Here is a 24,799-nt window from a genome sequence, read left to right as displayed (position 1 = left end):
ATATTAAAAAAAATTCTACATGTGTTCTTTTAAGCAGGAAGTTCCATTTCTAAGCCAGATGTGATTACATTACTAGAGCAAGAGAAAGAGCCCTGGATTGTTGTAAGTAAAGAAACAAGCAGATGGTATCCAGGTAAGTGAGAGTAAAGCAGGCAGGGGGAAGCCATCATTGTCCCGGACAGCCCATGTGCTCAGAGAGGAGTCACATCCCTGAGATGTGGTTTGGAAAACTTTCTTCAGTGACCCAAGGTCCACCATTGGACAAAAATGCCCAAGACCTGGGAAGGAAATAAGATCACTATAGGAGCTGTCCCCAAGGAACTTCATCATTTACTAATCACCTAATTTCTGTTATTTTCTTTCTCTTTTAATGAAGTGAGTTTCTTCTTTCTTTCCCAGCATAAACTTTAAACAGTTTTTAAAATTATTTTTTAAGAGACAGCATCTTGCTATGTTGCCCTGGCTGATCTTGAACTCTTGGCCTCAAGTAGTCTTCCTGCCTCAGCCTCCTAAGTAGCTGAAATTACAGGCATGAGCCAATGCTTCTGGCCCCCAGTGTAAACTCTCCTGGCCCCCAGTGTAAACTTTTAACACGTATTTTAGATCCAGCTACTTTCCAACTCTGCTTTTGCATTTAGATTTCTACATGTGTTTTCACTAAGAAATGTATTCATGTTCAGTAAATATGTATCAAGTGCACATTCCTAGAAGGCATGCGCTTGGCTCTGGTCAATACTGTAATGTACAGGTAATGAACAAGACTGAGAAAGTCACTGCTGTCATGGACTTTACCAGCAGTTGGTGAGACATGCCTCAAACAAGTAAGCAAATGAATAGATAAGGAATACCAAATAATCATGCTCTAGAGACAAGGAAATAGGAGTGACAGGGTGAGAATGGTAGCACTTGGGTGCTTAGGGCACCTGTCTGGAAGTGCGCTTGCTTGCATAGAGATGTGAAGTAAGGGTTCAAGTACTCTAGTCAGACTGAGCAGGAAACACAAAGGTGGAGTAAGTAATGGAACAGCGGGAAGAGAGGTCTGAGAGTTAGGTCAGAATCGTATCATACAGGGTTTTGACTGTCATTGTGAGGAATGTGGGAAATTCTTTGAGAGTTATTTATTCATTTTTAATTGATACCCAATATTTGTACATATTTATGGAATACATGTTATGTTTTGTTCCATGCATAGAATGTGTAATGAGCAAGTGTCACGGTATTTGAGGTATTCATCAGATCCACCAGAGAAGTGTTTATCATTTCTTTCTGATAGGAACATTTCAAGTCTTCTAGCTATTTTGAAATATACAATACATTGTTGTTAATTAGAGTCACTCTACTCTGCTTATGAACATTAGAAGTCATTCCTCATATTTAACTGTATGTTTGTAACATTAACCAACTCCTCTTCATCCCCCACCCCTCACCCACACACCCTTCCCAACCTCTGGTTTCTATCATTCTATTCTCTACCTCTGTGAGATCTTTTTTTAGCCTCCAGATATGAATGAGAACATATGATATTTGTCTTTCTTTTTTTTGAGTTGGAGTCTCATTCTTGTCGCCCAGGCTGGAGTGCAGTGGTGTGATCTTGGCCCACTGCAACCTCCACCTCCCGGGTTCAAGCAATTCTCCTGCCTCAGCCTCTTGAGTAACTGGGATTACAGGTGCCTGCCACCATGCCTGGCTAATGTTTGTATTTTTAATAGAGACAGGGTTTCACCACGTTGGCCAGGCTGGTCTCAAATTCCTGACCTCAGGTGATTCACCTACCTCAGCCTCCCAAAGTGCTGGGATTACAGGCGTGAGCCACTGTGCCTAGTCTGATATTTGTCTTTCTGACCTCCGATTCCCTCCATGTTGCTGCAAATGACATGATTTCATTTTTTAAATGCCTGAATAGTATTCCATTGTGTTTGTGTCACATTTTCTTTATCTGTTTGTCTGTTGGGGGACACTTAGGTTGATTCCATACCATTGGTATTTTGAATAATGCTACAATAATCATACAAGTGCAGGTATCATTTTGATATACTGATTTCTCTTCCTTTGGATTAATACCCAGTAGTGGGATTGTTGGATCATATGGTAGTTCTATTTTCAGGTTTTTGAGAAATCTGCATGCTGTTTTCCATAGTGATTGTACTAATTTATATCCCACCAACAGTATATAAGAGTTTCCTTTTTCCCTCATCCTCTCAGGTATGTTTAAACCCAATGTTTCTTTGTTAATTTTCTCTCTAGATGATCTAATTCTGAGAGTGGCACATTGACGTCCCCAATGATTATTGTACTGCAGTATCTCTCTTCCTTTTGCTCTAATAATATTTGCCTTATATATCTGGGTGTTCTGGTGTTGGTATTATATGTTTAGAATTGTTATATCCTCTTGCTGAATTGATCCCTTTATCATTATATGATGACCTTCTTTGTCTCTTTTTGCTGTTTTTTACTTAAAATCTGTTTTTTTCTGATGTAAATATAGCTATTTCTACTCACTTTTGGTTTCCATTTGTATGGAATATCTTTTCCTGTTCTTTTACTTTCATTCCATATGTGTCTTTACCAGTGAGAAGAGTTTCTTGTAGGCAGCGTATAGTTGGATCATGTTTTTTCATCCATTCAGCCCGTCTGTATCTTTTAAATGAAGTTTAATCCATTGACATTCAATGTGATTACTGATATGTGAGGGCTGATTCTTATCATTTTATTAATTGATTTCTAGTTGTTTTGTATATCCTTTGTTCCTTTCTCTTTTATTTTTTATCATTGTGGTTTGGTTGTTTTCTTTAGGGGTAGTATTTGAGTCCTTTGTCCTTATTTGTATGTTTGCTTTGTCAGTAGGTTTTATACTTTTGTGTGTTTTCACAATGGTAGATATTGTCCTTTCACTTCTAGGTGTAGGACTCTTGAACATATCTTGTAGGGTTGATCCAGTGGTGATGAATTCCATCACCTTTTGCTGTCTGGGAAAGACTATTTCTTTTTCATTTTTGTAGAATACTTTGCTGAGGATAGTGTCCTTGACTGGTGATTTTTTCTTTCAACACTGACCGTATAATCTCATTCTCTCTCATTTCTCTCTGTTGAGAAATCTGCTGTTAGGCTGATGAGAGTTTCCTTGTAAGTGACTAGATGCTTTTCTCTTGCTGTTTTTAGTATTCTTTTTTGTCTTTGACTTTTATATTTTGAGCATAATATGCCATGGGGAAGACCTTTTTGTATTGTATCTATTTGGGTATCTCTGAGCTTCCTGTATCAAGACATCTGCATCTCTTACTAGAGTTGGAAAGTTTCCTGCTATTATTTCATTAAATAGATTTTCTATCCTTTATGTTTTCTCTTTGTCTCTAGGACCTCGAAAATTCAAATATTTTGTTGTTTTATGATGTCCCATATGTTACGGAGGCATTATTCATTCATTCAGATGTTCTGAGGAAAACATTTATCCTAAGGCTTAAAAGATGAGTTGGGGGGTGGAGTCAAGATGGCCGAGTAGGAACAGCTCTGGTCTACAGCTCCCAGCATGAGCGACGCAGAAGATGGGTGATTTCTGCATTTCCATCTGAGGTACCGGGTTCTTCTCACTAGGGAGTGCCAGACAGTGGGTGCAGGACAGTGGGTGCAGCGCACCATGTGCGAGCTGAAGCAGGGCGAGGCATTGCCTCACTCGGGAAGTGCAAGGGGTCAGGGAGTTCCCTTTCCTAGTCAAAGAAAGGGGTGACAGACGGCACCTGGAAAATCGGGTCACTCCCCCTCTAATATTGTGCTTTTCCAATGGGCTTAAAAAACGGCACACCAGGAGATTATATCCCGCACCTGGCTTGGAGGGTCCTATGCCCACAGAGTCTCGCTGACTGCTAGCACAACAGTCTTGAGATCAAACTGCAAGGCGGCAGCGAGGCTGGGGGAGGGGCACCTGCCATTGTCCAGGCTTGATTAGGTAAACAAAGCAGCCGGGAAGCTCAAACTGGGTGGAGCCCACCACAGCTCAAGGATGCCTGCCTGCCTCTGTAGGCTCCACCTCTGGGGGCAGGGCACAGACAAACAAAAAGACAGCAGTAACCTCTGCAGACTTAAATGTCCCTGTCTGACAGCTTTGAAGAGAGTAGTGGTTCTCCCAGCACGCAGCTGGAGATCTGAGAATGGGCAGACTGCCTCCTCAAGTGGGTCCCTGACCCCCAAGCAGCCTAAGTGGGAGGCACCCCCCAGTAGGAGTAGACTGACACCTCACACGGCCGGGTACTCCTCTGAGACAAAACTTCCAGAGGAACGATCAGGCAGCAGTATTTGCAGGTCACCAGTATCCACTGTTCTACAGCCACCGCTGTTCTGCAGCCACCGCTGCTGATACCCAGGCAAACAGGGTCTGGAGTGGAACTCTAGCAAACTCCAACAGACCTGCAGCTGAGGGTCCTGTCTGTTAGAAGGAAAACTAACAAACAGAAAGGACATCCACACCAAAAACCCATTTGTACGTTACCATCATCAAAGACCAAAAGTAGATAAAACCACAAAGATGGGGAAAAAACAGAGCAGAAAAACTGGAAACTAAAAAGCAGAGCGCCTCTCCTCCTCCAAAGGAATGCAGCTCCTCACCAGCAATGGAACAAAGCTGGACAGAGAATGACTTTGATGAGTTGAGAGAAGAAGTCTTCAGATGATCAAACAACTCTGAGCTACAGGAGGAAATTCAAACCAATGGCAAAGAAGTTAAAAACTTTGAAAAAAAATTAGATGAATGGATAACTAGAATAACCAATGCAGAGAAGTCCTTAAAGGACCTGATGGAGCTGAAAGCCAAGGCTCGAGAACTACGTGAAGAATGCAGAAGCCTCAGGAGCCAATGCGATCAACTGGAAGAAAGGGTATCAGTGATGGAAGACGAAATGAATGAAATGAAGCGAGAAGGGAAGTTTAGAGAGAAAAGAATAAAAAGAAATGAACAAAGCCTCCAAGAAATGTGAGACTATGTGAAAAGACCAAATCTACATCTGACTGGTGTACCTGAAAGTGACGGGGAGAATGGAACCAAGTTGGAAAACACTCTGCAGGAGATTATCCAGAAGAACTTCCCCAATCCAGCAAGGCAGGCCAAATTCAGATTCAGGAAATACAGAAAACGCCACAGAGATACTCCTCGAGAAGAGCAACTCCAAGACACATAATTATCAGATTCACCAAAGTAGAAATGAAGGAAAAAATGTTAAGGGCAGCCAGAGAGAAAGGTCGGGTTATCCACAAAGGGAAGCCCATCAGACTAACAGCGGATCTCTCGGCAGAAACTCTACAAGCCAGAAGAGAGTGGGGACCAATATTCAACATTCTTAAAGAAAAGAATTTTCAACCCAGAATTTCAATTCAATCCAGCCAAACTAAGCTTCATAAGTGAAGGAGAAATAAAATACTTTACAGACAAGCAAATTCTGAGAGATTTTGTCACCACCAGGCCTGCCCTAAAAGAGCTCCTGAAGGAAGCACTAAACATGGAAAGGAACAGCCGGTACCAGCCACTGCAAAAACATGCCAAAATGTAAAGACCATCAAGGCTAGGAAGAAACTGCATCAACTAATGAGCAAAATAACCAGCTAACATCATAATGACAGGACCAAATTCGAACATAACAAAATTAACTTTAAATGTAAATGGGCTAAACTCTCCAATTAAAAGACACAGACTGGCAAATTGGATAAAGAGTCAAGACCCATCAGTGTGCTGTATTCAGGAAACCCATCTCACATGCAGAGACACACATAGGCTCAAAATAAAGGGATGGAGGAAGATCTACCAAGCAAATGGAAAACAAAAAAAGGCAGGGGTTGCAATCCTAGTCTCTCATAAAACAGACTTTAAACCAACAAAGATCAAAAGAGACAAAGAAAGCCATTACATAATGGTAAAGGGATCAATTCAACAAGAAGAGCTAACTATCCTAAATATATATGCACCCAGTACAGGAGCACCCAGATTCATAAAGCAAGTCCTTAGTGACCTACAAAGAGACTTAGACTCCCACACAATAATAATGGGAGACTTTAACACCCCACTGTCAACATCAGACAGATCAATGAGACAGAAAGTTAACAAGGATATCCAGGAATTGAACTCAGCTCTGCACCAAGCAGACCTAATAGACATCTACAGAACTCTCCACCCCAAATCAACAGAATATACATTTTTTTCAGCACCACACCACACCTATTCCAAAATTGACCACATAGTTGGAAGTAAAGTACTCCTCAGCAAATGTAAAAGAACAGAAATTATAACAAACTGTCTCTCAGACCACAGTGCAATCAAACTAGAACTCAGGATTAAGAAACTCACTCAAAACCACTCAACTACATGGAAACTGAACACCTGCTCCTGAGTGACTACTGGGTACATAACGAAATGAAGGCAGAAATAAAGATGTTCTTTGAAACCAATGAGAACAAAGACACAACATACCAGAATCTCTGAGACACATTCCAAGCAGTGTGTAGAGGGAAATTTATAGCACTAAATGCCCACAAGAGAAAACAGGAAAGATCCAAAATTGACACCCTAACATCACAATTAACTAGAAAAGCAAGAGCAAACACATTCAAAAGCTAGCAGAAGGCAAGAAATAACTAAAATCGAGCAGAACTGAAGGAAATAGAGACACAAAAAACCCTTCAAAAAATTAATGAATCCAGGAGCTGGTTTTCTGAAAAGATCAACAAAATTGATAGACCGCTAGCAAGACTAATAAAGAAGAAAAGAGAGAAGAATCAAATAGACGCAACAAAAAATGATAAAGGGAATATCACCACTGATCCCACAGAAATACAAACTACCATCAGAGAATACTACAAACACCTCTACGCAAATAAACTAGAAAATCTAGAAGAAATGGATAAATTCCTCGACACATACACCCTCCCAAGACTAAACCAGGAAGAACTTGAATCGCTGAATAGACCAATAACAGGCTCTGAAATTGTGGCAATAATCAATAGCTTACCAACCAAAAAAAGTCTAGGACCAGATGGATTCACAGCCGAATTCTACCAGAGGTACAAGGAGGAGCTGGTACCATTCCTTCTGAAACTATTCCAATCAATAGAAAAAGAGGGAATCCTCCCTAACTCATTTTATGAGGCCAGCATCATCCTGATACCAAAGCCTGGCAGAGACACAACCAAAAAAGAGAATTTTAGACCAATATCCTTGATGAACACTGAAGCAAAAATCCTCAGTAAAATACTGGCAAACAGAATCCAGCAGCACATCAAAAAGCTTATCCACCATGATCAAGTGGGCTTCACCCCTGGGATGCGAGGCTGTTTCAACATACGCAAATCAATGAATGTAATCCAGCATATAAACAGAACCAATGACAAAAACCACATGATTATCTCAATAGATGCAGAAAAGGCCTTTGACAAAATTCAACAACGCTTCATGCTAAAAACTCTCAATAAATTAGGTATTGATGGGATGTATCTCAAAATAATAAGAGCTATCTATGACAAACCCACAGCCAATATCATACTGAATGGGCAAAAACTGGAAGCATTCCCTTTGAAAACGGGCACAAGACAGGGATGCCCTCTCTCACCATTTCTATTCAACATAGTGTTGGAAGTTCTGGCCAGGGCAATCAGGCAGGAGAAGGAAATAAAGGGTATTCAATTAGGAAAAGAGGAAGTCAAATTGTCCCTGTTTGCAGATGACATGATTGTATATCTAGAAAACCCCATTGTCTCAGCCCAAAATCTCCTTAAGCTGATAAGCAACTTCAGCAAAGTCTCAGGATACAAAATCAATGTACAAAAAAATCACAAGCATTCTTATACACCAATAACTGACAAACAGAGAGCCAAATCATGAGTGAATTCCCATTCACAATTGCTTCAAAGAGAATAAAATACCTAGGAGTCCAACTTACAAGGGATGTGAAGGACCTCTTCAAGGAGAACTACAAACCACTGCTCAATGAAATAAAAGAGGATACAAACAAATGGAAGAACATTCCATGCTCACGGGTGGGAAGAATCAATATCGTGAAAATGGCCATCCTTCCCAAGGTAATTTATAGATTCAATGCCATCCCCATTAAGCTACCAATGACTTTCTTCACAGAATTGGAAAAAACTACTTTAAAGTTCATATGGAACCAAAAAAGCAGCCACATCGCCAAGTCAATCCTAAGCCAAAAGAACAAAGCCAGAGGCATCACGCTACCTGGCTTCAAACTATACTACAAGGCTACAGTAACCAAAACAGCATGGTACTGGTACCAAAACAGACATATAGATCAATGGAACAGAACAGAGCCCTCAGAAATAATGCCACATATCTACAACCATCTGATCTTTGACAAACTTGACAAAAACAAGAAATGGGGAAAGGATTCCCTATTTAATAAATGGTGCTGGGAAAACTGGCTAGCCATATGTAGAAAGCTGAAACTGGATCCCTTCCTTACACCTTATACAAAAATTAATTCAAGATGGATTAAAGACTTACATGTTAGACCTAAAACCATAAAAACCCTAGAAGAAAACCTAGGCAATACCATTCAGGACATAGGCATGGGCAAGGACTTCATGTCTAAAACACCAAAAGCAATGGCAACAAAAGCCAAAATTGACAAATGGGATCTAATTAAACTAAAGAGCTTCTAAACAGCAAAAGATACTATCATCAAGAGTGAACAGGCAACCTACAAAATGGGAGAAAATTTTCACAATCTACTCATCTGACAAAGGGCTAATATCCAGAATCTACAATGAGCTCAAACAAATTTACAAGAAAAAAACAAACAGCTCCATCAAAAAGTGGGTGAAGGATGTGAACAGACACTTCTCAAAAGAAGACATTTATGCAGCCAAAAAAAACATGAAAAAATGCTCATCATCACTGGCCATCAGAGAAATGCAAATCAAAACCACAATGAGATACCATCTCACACCAGTTAGAATGGCGATCATTAAAACGTCAGGAAACAACAGGTGCTGGAGAGGATGTGGAGAAATAGGGAGACTTTTACACTGTTGGTGGGACTGTTAACTAGTTCAACCATTGTGGAAGTCAGTGTGGCGATTCCTAAGGGATCTAGAACTAGAAATACCATTTGACCCAGCCATCCCATTACTGGGTATATACCCAAAGGAGTATAAATCATGCTGTTATAAAAACACATGCACATGTATGTTTATAGCGGCACTATTCACAATAGCAAAGACTTGGAACCAACCCAAATGTCCAACAATGATAGACTGGATTAAGAAAATGTGGCACATATACACCATGGAATACTGTGCAGCCATAAAAAATGATGAGTTCATGTCCTTTGTAGGGACATGGATGAAACTGGAAACCATCATTCTCAGCAAACTATCGCAAGGACAAAAAACCAAACACCACATGTTCTCACTCATAGGTGGGAATTGAACAATGAGAACACATGGACACAGGAAGGGGAACATCACACTCCGGGACTGTTGTGGGGTGGGGGGAGGGGGGAGGGATAGCATTAGGAGATATACCTAATGCTAAATGACGAGTTAATGGGTGCAGCACACCAACATGGCACATGTATACATATGTAACAAACCTGCACATTGTGCACATGTACCCTAAAACTTAAAGTATAATAATAATAAAATTAAAAAAATATATATATAAACAGAAAAAAAAAAAAGATGAGTTGGATGTTTGTTATAAAGAGCAAGGCCAGAGGATTCTTGGAAGATGAAGCAGTCTAAGCAAGCAAGAAGATAAGAGAAAGGTTATATCATGTTCTGGTTGCTAAAAGGAGGGAGTGGTTAGAGATCAGCCACAAATGAGGACAGTGCCCTGATAGGAAGTTTTGTTCTCTGTGTTAAGGTTTTTGGATTTCTTGTTAAGACTAAAGATAAATCATTCAAACCAGTTTTAAGTATGATCTGTAAACTTTTATCTGAATCAGAATCATCTGGTAGAGATATTAAAAATACAGCTTTGGCTGGGTGTGATGGCTCCCACTGGTGATCCCAGCATATTGGGAGATGAAGACAGGAGGATTGCTTGATGCCAGGAGTTCAAGACCAGCTTGGGTAACATGGTGGGACACGATCTCTACAAAGTAAAAATAAAAATAAAGTAAAAATTAGCCAGACTTTGGTCTGCAAGAAGACTAAAGAAAAAAAAAATTGTCCAGACATAGTGGCATGTGCCTGTAGCTGTAGCCACTTGGGAGGCTTAGGCAGGAGGATTGCTTGAGCCTGGGAGTTTGAGGCTGCAGTGAGCTGTGATCATGCCATTGCACTATAGCCTATGTAACAGAGAGAGACCCTGTCTCTTAAAAAAAAAATAGAGGCCGGGCGCAATGGTTCACACCTGTAATCCCAGCACTTTGGGAGGCCAGGTTGGGTGGATCACCTGATGTTAGGCATTCCAGACCAGCCTGGCCAACATTGTGAAACTCCTTCTCTACTAAAAATACCAAAATTAGCCAGGCGCGGTGGCAGATGCTTGTAATCCCAGCTACTCTGGAGGCTGAGGCTGAGGCAAGAGAATCCTGAACCCAGGAGGTAGAGGTTGCAGTGAGCTGAGATTGTGCCATTGCACTGCAGCCTGGGCAACAAGAGTGAAATTCCGTCTAAAAAAAAAAAAAAAAAGCTTTTTTCACTAAAAATTCTGATTCTGTACATCTGAGTTGCTTGAATATCAATATATTTAATCTTACCAAATGGTTTTGATTCACACCTAAATTTGACAAAGTTAACCTGTTCCCTTATGCACACCACCATCTTACTTACATAAACTTTCTTCATTATTGGAACCCTTTTCCTTTTTCAGATCCCTTCCCTGAAAGTATTATATTTTATACTTAGGCCATTTGTTTAATGGATTTTGTATGCATGTGTGTTATAGGAAAATAAAATAGGTTTGCCTTCTTCATTTCTTTCAGATTTGGAGTCAAAATATGGACCTGAGAAAATATCTCCAGAAAATGATATTTTTGAAATAAATTTACCCAAACATGTTATAAAGCAAATAAGTAAAACACTTGGCCTCAAGGCCTTTTATTTTAGAAATGACTCAGAATATAGTAGTAGATTTGAGGGACCACAAGGACATCAAGAGGGATATATCAATCACAAGATCATCAGCTATGAAGAAATACCTGCTTATACTCATGCTTCTCTTATTCATAATACACATAAACCATATGAATGTAAGGAATGTGGGAAATACTTTAATCGTGGTTCAAATCTTATTCAGCATCAGAGTATTCATACTGGAGAGAAACCCTATAAATGCAAAGAATGTGGGAAAGCCTTTCAACTTCACATACAACTTACTCGACATCAGAAATTTCATACTGGTGAGAAAACTTTTGAATGTAAGGAATGTGGAAAAGCCTTTAATCTTCCCACCCAGCTTAATCGCCATAAGAACATTCACACAGGTGAGAAACTGTTTGAATGTAAGGAATGTGGGAAGTCTTTTAATCGTAGCTCAAACCTTACTCAGCATCAAATTATTCATGCTGGTGTAAAACCATATCAATGTAAGGAGTGTGGGAAAGCCTTTAATCGTGGTTCAAATCTTATTCAGCATCAAAAAATTCATTCCAATGAGAAACCCTTTGTATGTAGGGAATGTGAGATGGCCTTTCGATATCATTACCAACTCATTGAACATTGCCGAATTCATACTGGTGAGAAACCCTTTGAATGTAAAGAATGCAGAAAGGCCTTTACTCTTCTGACAAAGCTTGTTCGACATCAGAAGATTCATATGGGTGAGAAGCCCTTTGAATGTAGGGAATGCGGGAAGGCCTTTAGTCTTCTCAATCAGCTTAATCGCCATAAGAACATTCACACAGGTGAAAAACCCTTTGAATGTAAAGAATGTGGGAAGTCCTTTAATCGTAGTTCAAACCTTATTCAACACCAGAGTATTCACGCTGGTGTAAAACCATATGAATGTAAGGAGTGTGGGAAAGGCTTTAATCGTGGCGCAAATCTTATTCAGCATCAGAAAATTCATTCCAATGAGAAACCTTTTGTATGTGGGGAATGTGAGATGGCCTTTCGATATCATTACCAACTTATTCAACATTCTCAAATTCATACTGGTGGGAAACCCTTTGAATGTAAAGAATGTGGAAAGGCCTTTAGTCTTCTGACACAGCTTGCTCGACATAAGAACATTCACACTGGTGAGAAACCATTTGAATGTAAAGACTGTGGGAAGGCCTTCAATCGTGGCTCGAACCTTGTTCAACATCAGAGTATTCATACTGGTGAGAAGCCCTATGAATGTAAGGAGTGTGGGAAGGCTTTTAGACTTCACCTACAACTTTCTCAACATGAGAAAAGTCATACAGGTGAGAAACCCTTTGAATGTAAAGAATGTGGGAAATTCTTTTGTCGTGGTTCAAATCTTAATCAACATCGAAGTATTCATACTGGAAAGAAACCCTTTGAATGTAAGGAATGTGGGAAAGCTTTTCGACTTCATATGCACCTTATTCGACATCAGAAATTTCATACTGGTGAGAAGCCCTTTGAATGTAAGGAATGTGGCAAGGCCTTCAGTCTTCACACCCAGCTTAATCGCCATAAGAACATTCACACAGGTGAGAAGCCATTTGAATGTAAAGAATGTGGGAAGTCCTTTAATCGTGTCTCGAACCTTGTTCAACATCAGAGTATTCATGCTGGTGTAAAACCATATGAATGTAAGGAGTGTGGGAAAGGCTTTAGTCGTGGTTCAAACCTTATTCAGCATCAGAAAATTCATTCCAACGAGAAACCCTTTGTATGTAAGGAGTGTAGGAAGACCTTTAGATATCATTACCAGCTTACTGAACATTACCAAATTCATACTGGTGAGAAACCCTTTGAATGTAAAGAATGCGGAAAGGCCTTTAGTCTTCTGACACAGCTTGCTGAACATCAGATCATTCATACTGGTGAGAAGCCATTTAAATGTGAGGAGTGTGGGAAGGCCTTTAATCGTGGCTCAAACCTTGTTCAACCTCAGAGTATTCATAATGGTGAGAAACCCTATGAATGTAAGGAGTGTGGGAAGGCTTTTAGACTTCATCTACAACTTTCTCTGCATCAAAAACTTGTACAGGTGAGAAACCCTTTGAATGTAAGAAATGTGGGACAGCCTTCAGACATCAGTAGCAACTTACTGAACATCAGAAAATTCATACTTGGGTGAAAACCTTTGAATGTAAGGAATGTGGGAAGGCCTTTCAATATCATTACCAATTTCATGGACATTATAGATTTCATATTCGTGAGAACCCTTATGAATGTCAAGGATGTGGGAAATGCTTTACCAGTGGTAGAAACCTTAGAGTACATCAGAGAATTCATACTGGTGAGAAACCATATCAATGTGAAGAATGTGGGAAAGCCTTTAGTCATAGTTCAAACCTGTTAAACATGTTAAAATTCATACTGATGAGAAACCCTATGAATGTCAGGAATGTGAAAAGGCCTTTAGCAGTAATTATGAACTTACTGTACATCTGAGAATCCATACTGCTGAGAAACCCTGTGAGTGTAAAGAATGTGGAAAACTTTTGGATTTAGCTTAGTCTTTACTGCGCATCAAAGAATTCATACTGGTATGAACCGTATGAATGTAAAGAATGTGGAAAGACCTTTACTTGTAGCTCGAGCCTTGTTCAACATGTTAAAATTCATACTGGTGAGCAACCCTGTGAATGTAAAGGATGTGGGAGGACCTTTAGACTTAGTTCAGTCCTTTCTGTACATCACAGAATTCATACTGGCATGAAACCCTACGAACGTAAAGAATGTGAGCAAACCCTTACTGTGAATGATCTGCTTACTCAACATCAGAAAATTCATTATAGTTAGAAGTTTTATGAATATAAGGAGTGTAGACAAGCCTTCACTGTGTATGAAAAATTTACTCAACACCAGAGAATTCATATTGATGAGAAATCCTGTGAACATAAAAGAATGTGTGAAGAACTTTCATCGTGGCCTGGGATTTGCTCAACATCAGAGTATTCATACTGTTGAGAACTCCTTTGAGTGTTAAGGAATGTGGGATGTTTTATAGCCACACTAAATGCCTTAGAGTTCAGAGAAGGTAATTTTGGTGAGAAAGTTATTGATGTGAGGAATGTAGAATAGCTGCCATGTTCACAGTTTACTACCCATGAAATATTTTACTGGATACAGGCATACGTTGCTTAATTGTGCATTGCAGTTACCGCATTTTATACACATTGAAGGTTTGCAGCAACCTTGCAGTGAATAAGTCTATGAGCACCATTTTCCAAACAGCATGTGCACATTTCATGTCTTTGTGTCACACTTTGCTAGTTTTCATAATAGTTCAAACTTTTTCATTGTTAAATCTGTTATGGTGATCTGTGACCAGTGTTTTTTGATGTTACTAGTGTAATTGTTTGGGGATACCACAAATCCTGCCCATAAAAGATGGTGAACCTAGTTGATAATTGTTGCAGGTTTTGAAAGAATAGTAAAATATATACCCATATCCCCCCCCCACCTAGATTCAAAATTGTTAACAATTTGCCACATTTATTTTTTGTATATTTGTTGTACCATTGAGAATAAGTTTTAGACCATTGAGAGTAAGTTTTAGACATCATGACACTTTACCCCTTGTTACATCAGCATGTGTGTTACCCAAACATAAAGACAATATCATATAACCATAGTACCATAATTACCCTTAAGGAAAATATTCATAATTCTGTAATATCATTCCATCTTCAGATTTCTTCATTGGCCTGCAAACCATCTTTTACAGCTATTCACTTTCTCTCTCTTTTTTTGTTTTTTTTTGAGATGGAGTCTCGCTCTGTCGCCCAGGCTGGAGTGCAGTGATGCGATCTGGGCTCAATGCAAGCTCCACCTCCCAGGTTCATGCCATTCTCCCGCCTCAGCCTCCCGAGTAGCTGGGACTACAGGCACCCGCCACCACGCCCGGCTAATATTTTGCATTTTTAGTAGAGACAGGGTTTCACTGTGTTAGCCAGAATGGTCTCGATCTCCTGACCTCGTGATCCACCCACCTCGGCCTCCCAAAGTGCTGGGATTACAGGCGTGAGCCACCGCGCCTGGCCTACAGCTGTTCATTTTCTAAGGAGTATCCATTGCAGATTCTGCATTGCATTTGGTTATCTCTCTTTAGTGTATTGTAGCATGGAAACCCCATGAAGGTATGCTCTCAAATTATGGTGGGTATCAGAATCACCTGTGGAACTTGGTAAACCTACAGAAGTGTAGACCTAGCTTATAAGCCTGGGCCTCTGTTTTTTATTATTTCTCCAGGTTTTGTGTCTGTGATACCAACCAGAGTTAGAGAGCCACTGGTCTAGAAAATTTCTCCTCATTTTAAAAAAAATGACATTGGAGTAGCCCAGAAATGTTGTCGGCTATGTGTTTAGATTTCTTTCTTTATAGTGTCATTTAGCCTTGTTCTTGGTTGTATTTTCTGTACAAGGGAATGTAAGTCCAGAGGCTTTCTTAGGTCTAGATTAAACGTTTGGGGAAGAATACTTTGTAGGTTATTTGTATGTCATATTGTACTGTCAGAAAACATTTAAGTACAGGTCCTTGCATTAGTGAAAACTAAGGATGATCATTTGGGTAAGCTGGTAACTGCCATAAGTCCATTGTAAAGATTTAGTTTGTAGTGGGTAAGTAATCTATGGAGAGACATTGTCATCTCTGAAAATTTATAGTCATGTGTATTTAAGCCCTGGATTGAATACAAAATGAAAATTGAAATAGACCATTGAGAAATGAATGCCATTAAAGCGTCAACATAATTCAACTTGTGTGATATGGCTGACACTGTACTCAGTACAAAACTGGCACCCTTCGGATTATGTAGGGAGCCAAGATTGTTTGGAACCTTTTTTTTTGTTCAGCATTTATCACCAGCACCTATACCATGGCTGGTACGTGAGCTGTTGATAAACTTTGAAAAAAAATTAACCCTTTAAATCAAGCTGTAAAACATGATACCATTAGGCCAGGAGCAGTGGCTCATGCCTGTAATCCCAGCACTTTGGGAGGCCAAGGTGGGCAGATCACCTGAGGTCAGGAGTTCGAGACCAACCTGGCCAACATGGTGAAACTCCATCTCTCCTAAAAATAAAAAAATTAGCTGGACGTGATGGCACATGCCTGTAATCCCAGCTACTTGGGAGGCTGAGGCAGGAGAATCACTCGAACTTGGAAGGTGGAGGTTGCAGTGAGCCGAGATTGCACCACTGCACTCCAGCCTGGGCGACAGAGTGAGACTTCGTCTCAAAAAAACCCCAAAACAAAACATGAGACCAATGTGGCATCATGAATTAGATTATTTTTTTTTTTACGATTAAGAATAATCCTTTGTGATTTTATCCCATTGTGTTAAAAAATCTATAAAGTGATAATTTATATTGATAGCTATCTTGTTTTTATGAATATACCCTGGTCAGGTGATTTTTCTTGCGATAGACTACTTAATTCTATCTTTTACCATTTAATTGCTTCTATAATCATAAGTAAAGTTATAATTTTCCAAGTATTTTTCAGGTATTGATATTGCAATGATGTTATACAACTTATAAAACAAGATTATATAAAACTTGGCTTTCAAATCTTATGTTCCTACTTTTTATTTCCAGTTTCATCTTTTTTCTATTCATTCTCTTGAACTTTCTTCTTTGAAATCAAAAGATTCCCTGGGTATTAACCCAGCGCAACTCCTGTATGGGTCATTGCACATCCCGGTAGTATCATTAAGAATTGTCATAAAAGAAAGATCCCTGGCAGCCTTTCAATGAAACTCTATCATCATGCAATCTTGGCAGTACTATGTTGGAAGTCAGAGTCCCTTTGCAAACATAATAAAACACTTTAATATGTTTGTTAAAGTTACAAACCAAGTATGTACAAATTTAAAAATCATGGCCAGGCATGGTGGCTCACGCCTGTAATCCCCAACTTAAAATGGTTTGACTTATGATTTTCAGCTTTATAATAGTACTAAAGTAATATGCTGCTATAGTTTGGATATTTGTCCCCTCCAAATCTCATATTGAAGTTTGATCCCAATGTTGGAGGTGGGGCCTAATGGGAGGTGTTTGGGTCATGGGAGAAGATCCCTCATGAATAAATTAATGTCCTCTCTGGATTGGGGGGTGAGTTATCACTCTATTAGTTCCTCTGAGAGCTGGTTGTTCAAAAGAGCCTGGTACCTCCTTCCTCACCCTCTTGCTTCCTCTCTTGCCATGTGATGTCTGCATACATTGCCCCCTTTCATCTTCTGCCACGAGTGGAAGCAGCCTGGGGCCCTTACCAGAAGCAGATGTTGCACCATGATTCTTGTAAATCCTACAGAACAGTGAGCCAAATAAACCTCTTTCTTTATTAATTACCCAGCCTCAGACATTCCTTTACAGCAACACAAAATGGACTAAGACATACTCAGAGTATGCTCCTTGACTTAAAATGGGGCTATGTCTAGATAAACCCATAGTTAAATTGAAAATATTGTAGGTCATAAAAATGCACATATGGTGTATGATGTTTTCAATTTATGATGGTTTATTTGGATATAACCCCACCATAAGTTGAGAAGCACCTGTAGTAATTATGATTATTTATGCTCAAATTGACATAATGTGGCCAGTAGAAATCCATTTGCTTTTTTTTTTTACTTCTTATTTTTTTCTTTTGATGTTTTAAAGGAATATTGTTTTCAGTCCGTAAGAAGATATTTTAGACTGATCCTGTTTGTTGGTTCATGTCCCCCATGCCTCTTGTCCTGAGTCATGGAATCAACTCATTATTTAATACCCTCTTATTTTAGGGAGTCCTGCTTCCTTTTAGAGGGAAAAAGCATTAGAGACCAAAAAATCTGGCCACTGTGGGTGCACATGGCAGTTACAGGTATGGAAAAAAAGATGCTGCTTTTGTTAGAATTATTTTAATATTTTCAGAGTTGAAAATATCTTCATAAGGTCAGAAGTTCACTCTGATTTTTCTCAACTTACATTTCTATGATCTGCTCTTGTTTGCATTTGGTATTTTATTGAATTATGTTTTATGTAGGGTAACAGCTGAGGAGTTTATCTCCTGTTAAGGCCTGGCTCAAATGATACATAAATCTGCCTCCCATTTTTGGAGATACTGCTCTGATTCAAATTTGTCATGGTGTTTCTGAGCAGCGTTGTGAAGAAACTTGTTTTAGAATATTCAATAGTGGATGTTATCTTGAATGTTCATAGACTCCCCAGAAAAGAAGAAAAAGTAGAGACAAGATTTCTGTCATCATTTTACAGGGTATTGTGATCATCCAGCTTGGGGTATGAGGGATAACAGACCTGGGTGTCTTAATTTCCAGAATCCCATTCCATTTCAATGAGTCTTCTGCACAAGTTGTGGTCTCTAGGGATTCACTGTCTTTATTTGTAATTGATCAAAGTGAAACCATCTCCATGGATTCCTCAGTGGGTCAGGATCTGTTATTTATTAGGCCCCCATATCCATTCTATCCTGCTTGCATGATTATAGAACCAGTAATTTTTATTAACAGTTGGCTATGACTGTCTAGAATAAGGACTGCAGTTATTTCTCCAAGGTGTTGTCATGTGACATAACTTATGGCAAGGAGGATGTAAGTGAATATTTTGGCAATTCTGGAAACTTCTTAAAACACATTAGCTTAATATATTAATATTTGAGAAATCTGGGTGAAGGGTATCCAGAATTATTTACTATTCTTCCAAGTTCTGTATAAGTCTGAGTGCTCATTCCATTCTGATGCCAGAATGGTAAAATTCATGATTGGTTTGGAGCAAGGCCACAATATCAGGCTTACGTCCATATTATATGACAGAGAAATTAATTTTTATGATCTTTTATCCACTTTAATTTGGGGCACTTTTACTATTTTACTCACAACCAAATTTAATCTTAAATGCTACAACTAGATTGTCACATGTTAAAAGTAATAACCATCAATATATATTATGTTCTCTAACTCAAAAGCACAGATCTGTAGAGAACAGAGTGTCTATCCCATGCATGTTGTCATGTGCTTATCCCACACCCTATTGAAATCACAGTACCCATAAGGGAGACATATTTTTTTCTTCAAGAATATGTATTTCTGCCACATCTATGATTCTCCAGAATGAGACGACAGAAAATGCTAAACTATTGTTAAATGACTATATGTAGTTCCACTTCTGGATGGTAGATGGGGGGCTCTGCAAACTCATTTTCTAATAAAACTGGCAAAAAAATGTATAAAAACCTTGCCATTTGAGGTCTGAAAGTGTCCAAAGAGTATATAGGCAGTGAAATATCAAGAAATTCTACTAAAACTTGGCAAGAACCAAGAACTTGGTAAGAGAATTTGTGGCATTTAAGACACAACCCACTCCCTATTACTCCTCACAGCTCAGTTTGATAGAAGCTTCACTGTGGGTGGATGCTGCCAAGATGATGGGGCTGCAGCTGTCAATCAAGGTTTGTCATATATCAACAGGAGGGGCATGCCTCCAGGGTTTCTTATCCCCAACAGCTCTTGGTTAAAGTGGCTAAATTCCTGGTGAACGCAACTAAGAGGTTTGGGGCTCCTTTGCTTCCCCCAGCCCCACCCACAGTTTGGAAACTCTACCCAGGCACAGTGAACTCGGATTTGGACCCAGATTGCCCTTGCCTCCACTTGCTTGTAAGGCAGAGGTTTCATAACATAAAAAACAAGATGGCTACCACCCAGCCCATTACCCAGAATGGTGGTTCAGAGATTTTGTCCAGAGGGAGTGGCAGTCCGTAAGAACAGAGCTCTGAAGCTCTCTCCAAAGGAATGGAATTTATCTGAAACAGTGTCAAACAAATAGCTCCCCTAAAGTAAACACAACAACATAAACCATAGGCCAGGTAGTTAATCAGATAATTCCATGGGAAGAGACAGCTAAGGAGCCCTCCAAAGGTCAAAAGAAACCTTAAGAACTGGCCTCAAAAACTAGCCCTGCCTGACTTAAATTATATTAAACTGCTTAATAATTTATGCTCCAAAGAAATGTTGAAAACAATGGAGTGACCAGATAGAAGGCAGCGAAGCCTAGTGGGCTGGAAATAATACCAAGGAGGCAGTCATCTTAACAGAGAGATAGGGAAAGATAATCAAAGAGACTCCTGTTTAAAACCATTGTCACACCAGGGTAACTGCATATGTTTAACACTGAGGAACAACACAAAATACTTCACACGGCAAGGGGAAAGGGAAATCAATTTTACTAAAATAGCTTAGCCAAAACACAAAATACATAACCAAGCAAACAACAACAAGAACAAGCTCTGGAGAGTGGACAGGCAAATCACTACAGTATGTTTCCTAATATGTCTACTTATTAGGAAAATAAAAATAAATTGACATGCAAACAAATGGGAAAGTTGGACCTATACACAGGAGAATAGCAAGCAGGCCAGGTGTGTGGGTCACATCTGTAATCCCAGCATTTTTGGAGGCCAAGGTTGGCAGATCACTTGAGCTCAGGAGTTTGAGACCAGCCTGGACTACATGATGAAACCCCATCTCTACTAAAAATACAAAAATTAGGCAGGCATGGCAGCATGTGCCTATAACTAGGCTAAGACACAAGAATCGCTTGAATTCAGGAGGGAGAGGTTGCAGTGAGCCAAGATCACGCCAGTACACTCCAGCCTGAGCAACAGAGCAAGACTCTGTTTCAAAAAACAAAACAAAACAAAAAAAACAAAACAACAAAAAAACAGGCAACAGGTTGGCCTATGACAGGGAACAGATGTCATATTTAATAGACAAAAACTTTGATGTAGCCATTATATATTCACAGCAGTAAAGGAAAATATAAAGATAACGTCTCATCAAATAAAATCAATAAGGAGAAATGACAAAATGAACCAAATGTAAGTTCTGGAGTTGAAGACTACAGTAACCAAAATAAAAAATTCATTAGGAGGGCTAAATAAATTTGATCGGCAAAGTAAATAGAAAACTTTCAAATAGATCAATGGAAATTATGCAACCTCAATTCCATTTTCCCACTAGAAAAAAAGAATAAGAAAATAAAATGTAAAATAGAATGAGAAAATAGAACAAAGAAAATATGAACAGAGGCTTGAAGAAATAACTTTTAAGTGCACGAACATACATGTAATGAGAATACCAGAAGGAAAGGAGAAAGAGAAATGAGCACAAAAATATTCAAAGAAATAATGGCTAAATACATCCACAATTTGTTGAATAAACATTAATCAATACCCACAAGCATCTCAAAAAACTGTAATCAGAATGAATGCGAAGATATCCATGAACAGACCTATCACAGTAGAAATGCTACAAGTGAAAGAAAATGTTGAAAAATATAAGAGAAAAATGATGTGTCACTTACAATGGAACACCAATCGACAGCTGACTTCTTATCCAAAGCAATGGAGGGGATGAAGGTAGTGGGATGATATATTCAAAGTACTCAAAGGACAAAAGCTCTGTCAAGCAGTAACACACTGTCTTTCAAAAATGAAGGTGAAATAAAGCCCTTCCCAGACCTACCACATAAGAAATTGTAAAGGTTATTCAAACAAAGCAAGTAAATCCACATGGAAATTCAAAATCACATTTTTAAAAATAACTAATATTTATAATTAAAATTACAAAAGGCAGTACAAATGCACATTTCTTTTACTTCTCTTAATAAATTTAAAAGGCAATTGTGTAATACAATATGTACATAATTATATTGTTGGGCCTATAACATGGAAATGTAATATATTTGACAATAGCAGCATAAAGGAAGTAAATGACAGCAGAGTTGTATTGGAGTAAGGAAATGATACATGACAGTAACTAGAATTCATAGGAACAAATAAAGAGAAACAGAAATCGGTGGCCAGGGGTTGCGAGCTGGTGGAGGACCTGCCCATGGAGGAGCCCGGGGAGTCAGTTCTTCTTCCTTCCCTCCCCCACTCCCCTTCCTGCTCCCTCCCCACTTCCCCAAGAATGTTCCACTATGAGTCTTGGGAGGATTGTCTTCTGGATGAAGATGAAGATGGATTTCAGGGACTGAGAGAAGAAGATGAGGAGATTGATCAATGATGATACACTTGGGTCAGGTGCAGTTGATGATGATTGGCAGGAAGCACATGAGTGCCTGGCTGAATTGGAAGCTACCAGTGGCAGTTAATGAACAAACAGGCAATGGAGAAAGGGAAGAAATGGACTTGTTGGGTGACCATGAGGAGAATCTGGCAGAAAGGCTCAGTAAGATGGTGATTGAAAATGAACTAGAAGATCCAGCTGTCATGAGGGCAGTGCAGACCAGGCCAGTTTTACAGCCCCAACCAGGAAATCTGAATTCTAGTATCTGGGATGGATCTGAAGTTATGAGGCAAATCCGAGGGCCACTGCTCGCTTAGGAAATGTCTGCAGTGTCTGTATTAGAATATGCCTTGCCTCAGAGACCCCCCAAGGGTCCAGAAAATGATTGGAACCTTTCTGAACATGCATTACCAAGGTGGTCAAGTTCACCTGTCATTGGCAGTCCTCCTGTTAGAGCTGTCCTCATAGGCACCCCACCTAAGCAGATGGCTGTACCCAGCTTTACCCAACAGAGCCTGTGCAGTCCTATTCCATAGACTTTCCTCCACCTGAAACCAGCAACTGAAAAGGAAAGCCAATTTGGAAGATTCTGCGTTCGAAGCCTGTCCATGTTCAGCCCCCAATGCCACCATGTTATCCTGGTCCCTATGATGAGAGGATGTCTCCAAATCAGCTCTACAGTGTCCTGAACTCTTCCCTCCTGGGTCACCCTTTTCCTCCTAGTGTTCCTCCTGTTCTCAGCCCCCTTCAGAGAGCACAGCTTCTTGGAGGAGCACAGCTACAGCCTGGACAGATGTCTCCCAGCCAGTTTGCACGGGTCCCTGGATTTGTTGGTAGTCCACTTGCTGCTATGAATCCCAAGTTGCTACAAGGGCAAGTTGGGCAGATGCTTCCCCCAGAACCAGGCTTCCATGCCTTCTTTAGTGCTCCACCCTCTGCTATACCACCTCCACAGCAGCGGCCTCCTGGCCCAGGACCTCACTTGCAAAACCTAAGATCTCAAGTCCCAGTGTTTAGACTGGACACAACTCACCTCCATCCTCAGCACCATTGACTCTTGCATCAGAGACAGCAACAGAATAGAAATCAGCATCAGAATCTCAGTGGTGCAGGAGATAGAGGAAGTCACTGGAGCAGTCATCAAGATCATCTCCGAAAGGATCCATATGCCAATCTCATGTTGCTGCGGGAAAAGAATTGGGTCTCTAAAATTCAGATGATGCAACTGCAAAGCACTGATCCCTACCTGGAGGATTTTTATTACCAGAATTACTTTGAAAAACTGGAGAAACCATCAGCTGCTGAAGAAATATGAGGTGATGGCCCCAAAAAAGAGCACACCAAGCTTATCACCCCTCAGGTGGCCAAACTGGAGTGCACCTATAAGCCAGTACAATTTGAGGGCTCTTTGGGAAAGCTTACTGTTTCTAGTGTGAATAATCCCCGAGAAATGATTGATGCTGTTGTGACATCTTGGAGTGAGGATGATGAGACAAAAGAAAAACAAGTTCGAGACAAGAGGAGAAAAACCCATCATAATTGAGAAAACCTACAGTTTACTCCTTGCTGTGGAGGACTATGAAAGACATTATCTCCTAAGTCTAAAAGAGCGACCTGCTCTAATGGATGAGCGAAAGTGCAGAATTTGTAGCATGTATGACAACTTAAGAGGGAAACAGCCTGGACAAGAGAGGCCTAGTGATGACCACTTTGTGCAGATCATGTGTATCCAAAAAGGGAAGACAATGGTTGCCCGTATTCTTCCTTTCCTCTCCACAGAGCAAGCAGCTGACATTTTCATGACAATAGCCAGGGACCTCCCTTTCCTTATCAAGAAAGATGCACAAGAGGAGGTGCTGCCATGCTTACTGAGTCCCTTCTCTCTCCTCCTCTATCATCTTCCAACAGTGACTATCACCAGCCTTTTACAACAGCTAATGAACCTACCTCAAAATGCAGCTACACCAGCACCCTCCAATCCTCACTTCACTGCTGTGCTCCAGAACAAATTCTGACTGGATTCCACTGAATCCCTAGATCAATTTGAGAAATGACTTCTAAACATTGGGTCTTCTCATCTGTGATTATGGTGGATGTTTCAATTTATTAAGGCCTTCCCTAGCTTCTCTCAACAAAATTGTGTAATTTTTAGGTAGTAGTCTTGCATGTGTTTTGTTAAATATATTCCTAAGTATTTTATGTTCTTTATCAATGAAAAATTTTTTTATTTCATTTTCAGTTGTTTGCTGCGACAGAAAAATTCAATATTTTTGGTATATTGTCCTTGAAACTACCATTAAAAATCCTTTCCACAAAGAAAGGTTGACTCAGATGACTTCAATGGCAAATTGATCCAAGATTTGTCAAAAAAACAGAAAAACAAAAAGAATATCTAGGGAAAATAAACAGCTAACATAGAACTTTATGATAAATTATTGACGGCTTTTTCACTAAAGTCAGACTCAAGGTAAGGATGTCTGCTCTGATAATTTTTTTTTTTTAAGACAGCATCTTGCTCTGTCGCCCAGGCTGGAGTGCAGTGGCACGATCTTGGCTCACTGCAACCTCCATCTCCAGGGTTCAAGCGATTCTCCTGCCTCAGCCTCCTGAGTAGCTGGGATCACAGGTGCACCACCATGCCCAGCTAATTTTTGTATTTTTAGTAGAGAT

At 39.8% G+C, this 24,799-nt stretch overlaps 1 protein-coding gene and 2 pseudogenes across 14 annotated transcripts in view; all 3 read left to right on the top strand.

Moving 5' to 3' along the window:
- Positions 1-17,413, top strand: part of ZNF780B (zinc finger protein 780B) — a 44,424-nt gene extending 27,011 nt beyond the window's left edge. For 9 of the 14 annotated variants that reach the window (XM_054462734.2, XM_063657706.1, XM_054462735.2 and 6 more), the window contains 2 exons: positions 35-133; positions 10,926-17,413. In XM_054462734.2, coding sequence (XP_054318709.2) covers positions 35-133; positions 10,926-13,195 — 2,369 coding nt within the window. In that variant the 3' untranslated portion in view covers positions 13,196-17,413. The remainder of the gene's footprint in view (positions 1-34; positions 134-10,925) is intronic. The other 5 variants (XM_054462740.2, XM_063657707.1, XM_054462738.2 and 2 more) reach the window with 1 other exon arrangement.
- A 4,539-nt stretch (positions 17,414-21,952) lies between these two features.
- Positions 21,953-22,665, top strand: LOC129019691 (protein PAT1 homolog 1-like; annotated as a pseudogene).
- A 914-nt stretch (positions 22,666-23,579) lies between these two features.
- On the top strand, positions 23,580-24,144 carry LOC129019689 (protein PAT1 homolog 1-like; annotated as a pseudogene).
- Positions 24,145-24,799: the final 655 nt, after the last annotated feature.

Source organism: Pongo pygmaeus, chromosome 20 (assembly GCF_028885625.2).
Source record: "Pongo pygmaeus isolate AG05252 chromosome 20, NHGRI_mPonPyg2-v2.0_pri, whole genome shotgun sequence".
NCBI lineage: Eukaryota > Metazoa > Chordata > Mammalia > Primates > Hominidae > Pongo > Pongo pygmaeus.
The sequence above is the reverse complement of the archived record's forward strand: the minus strand, read 5'-3'. Positions and strand labels throughout refer to the sequence as shown.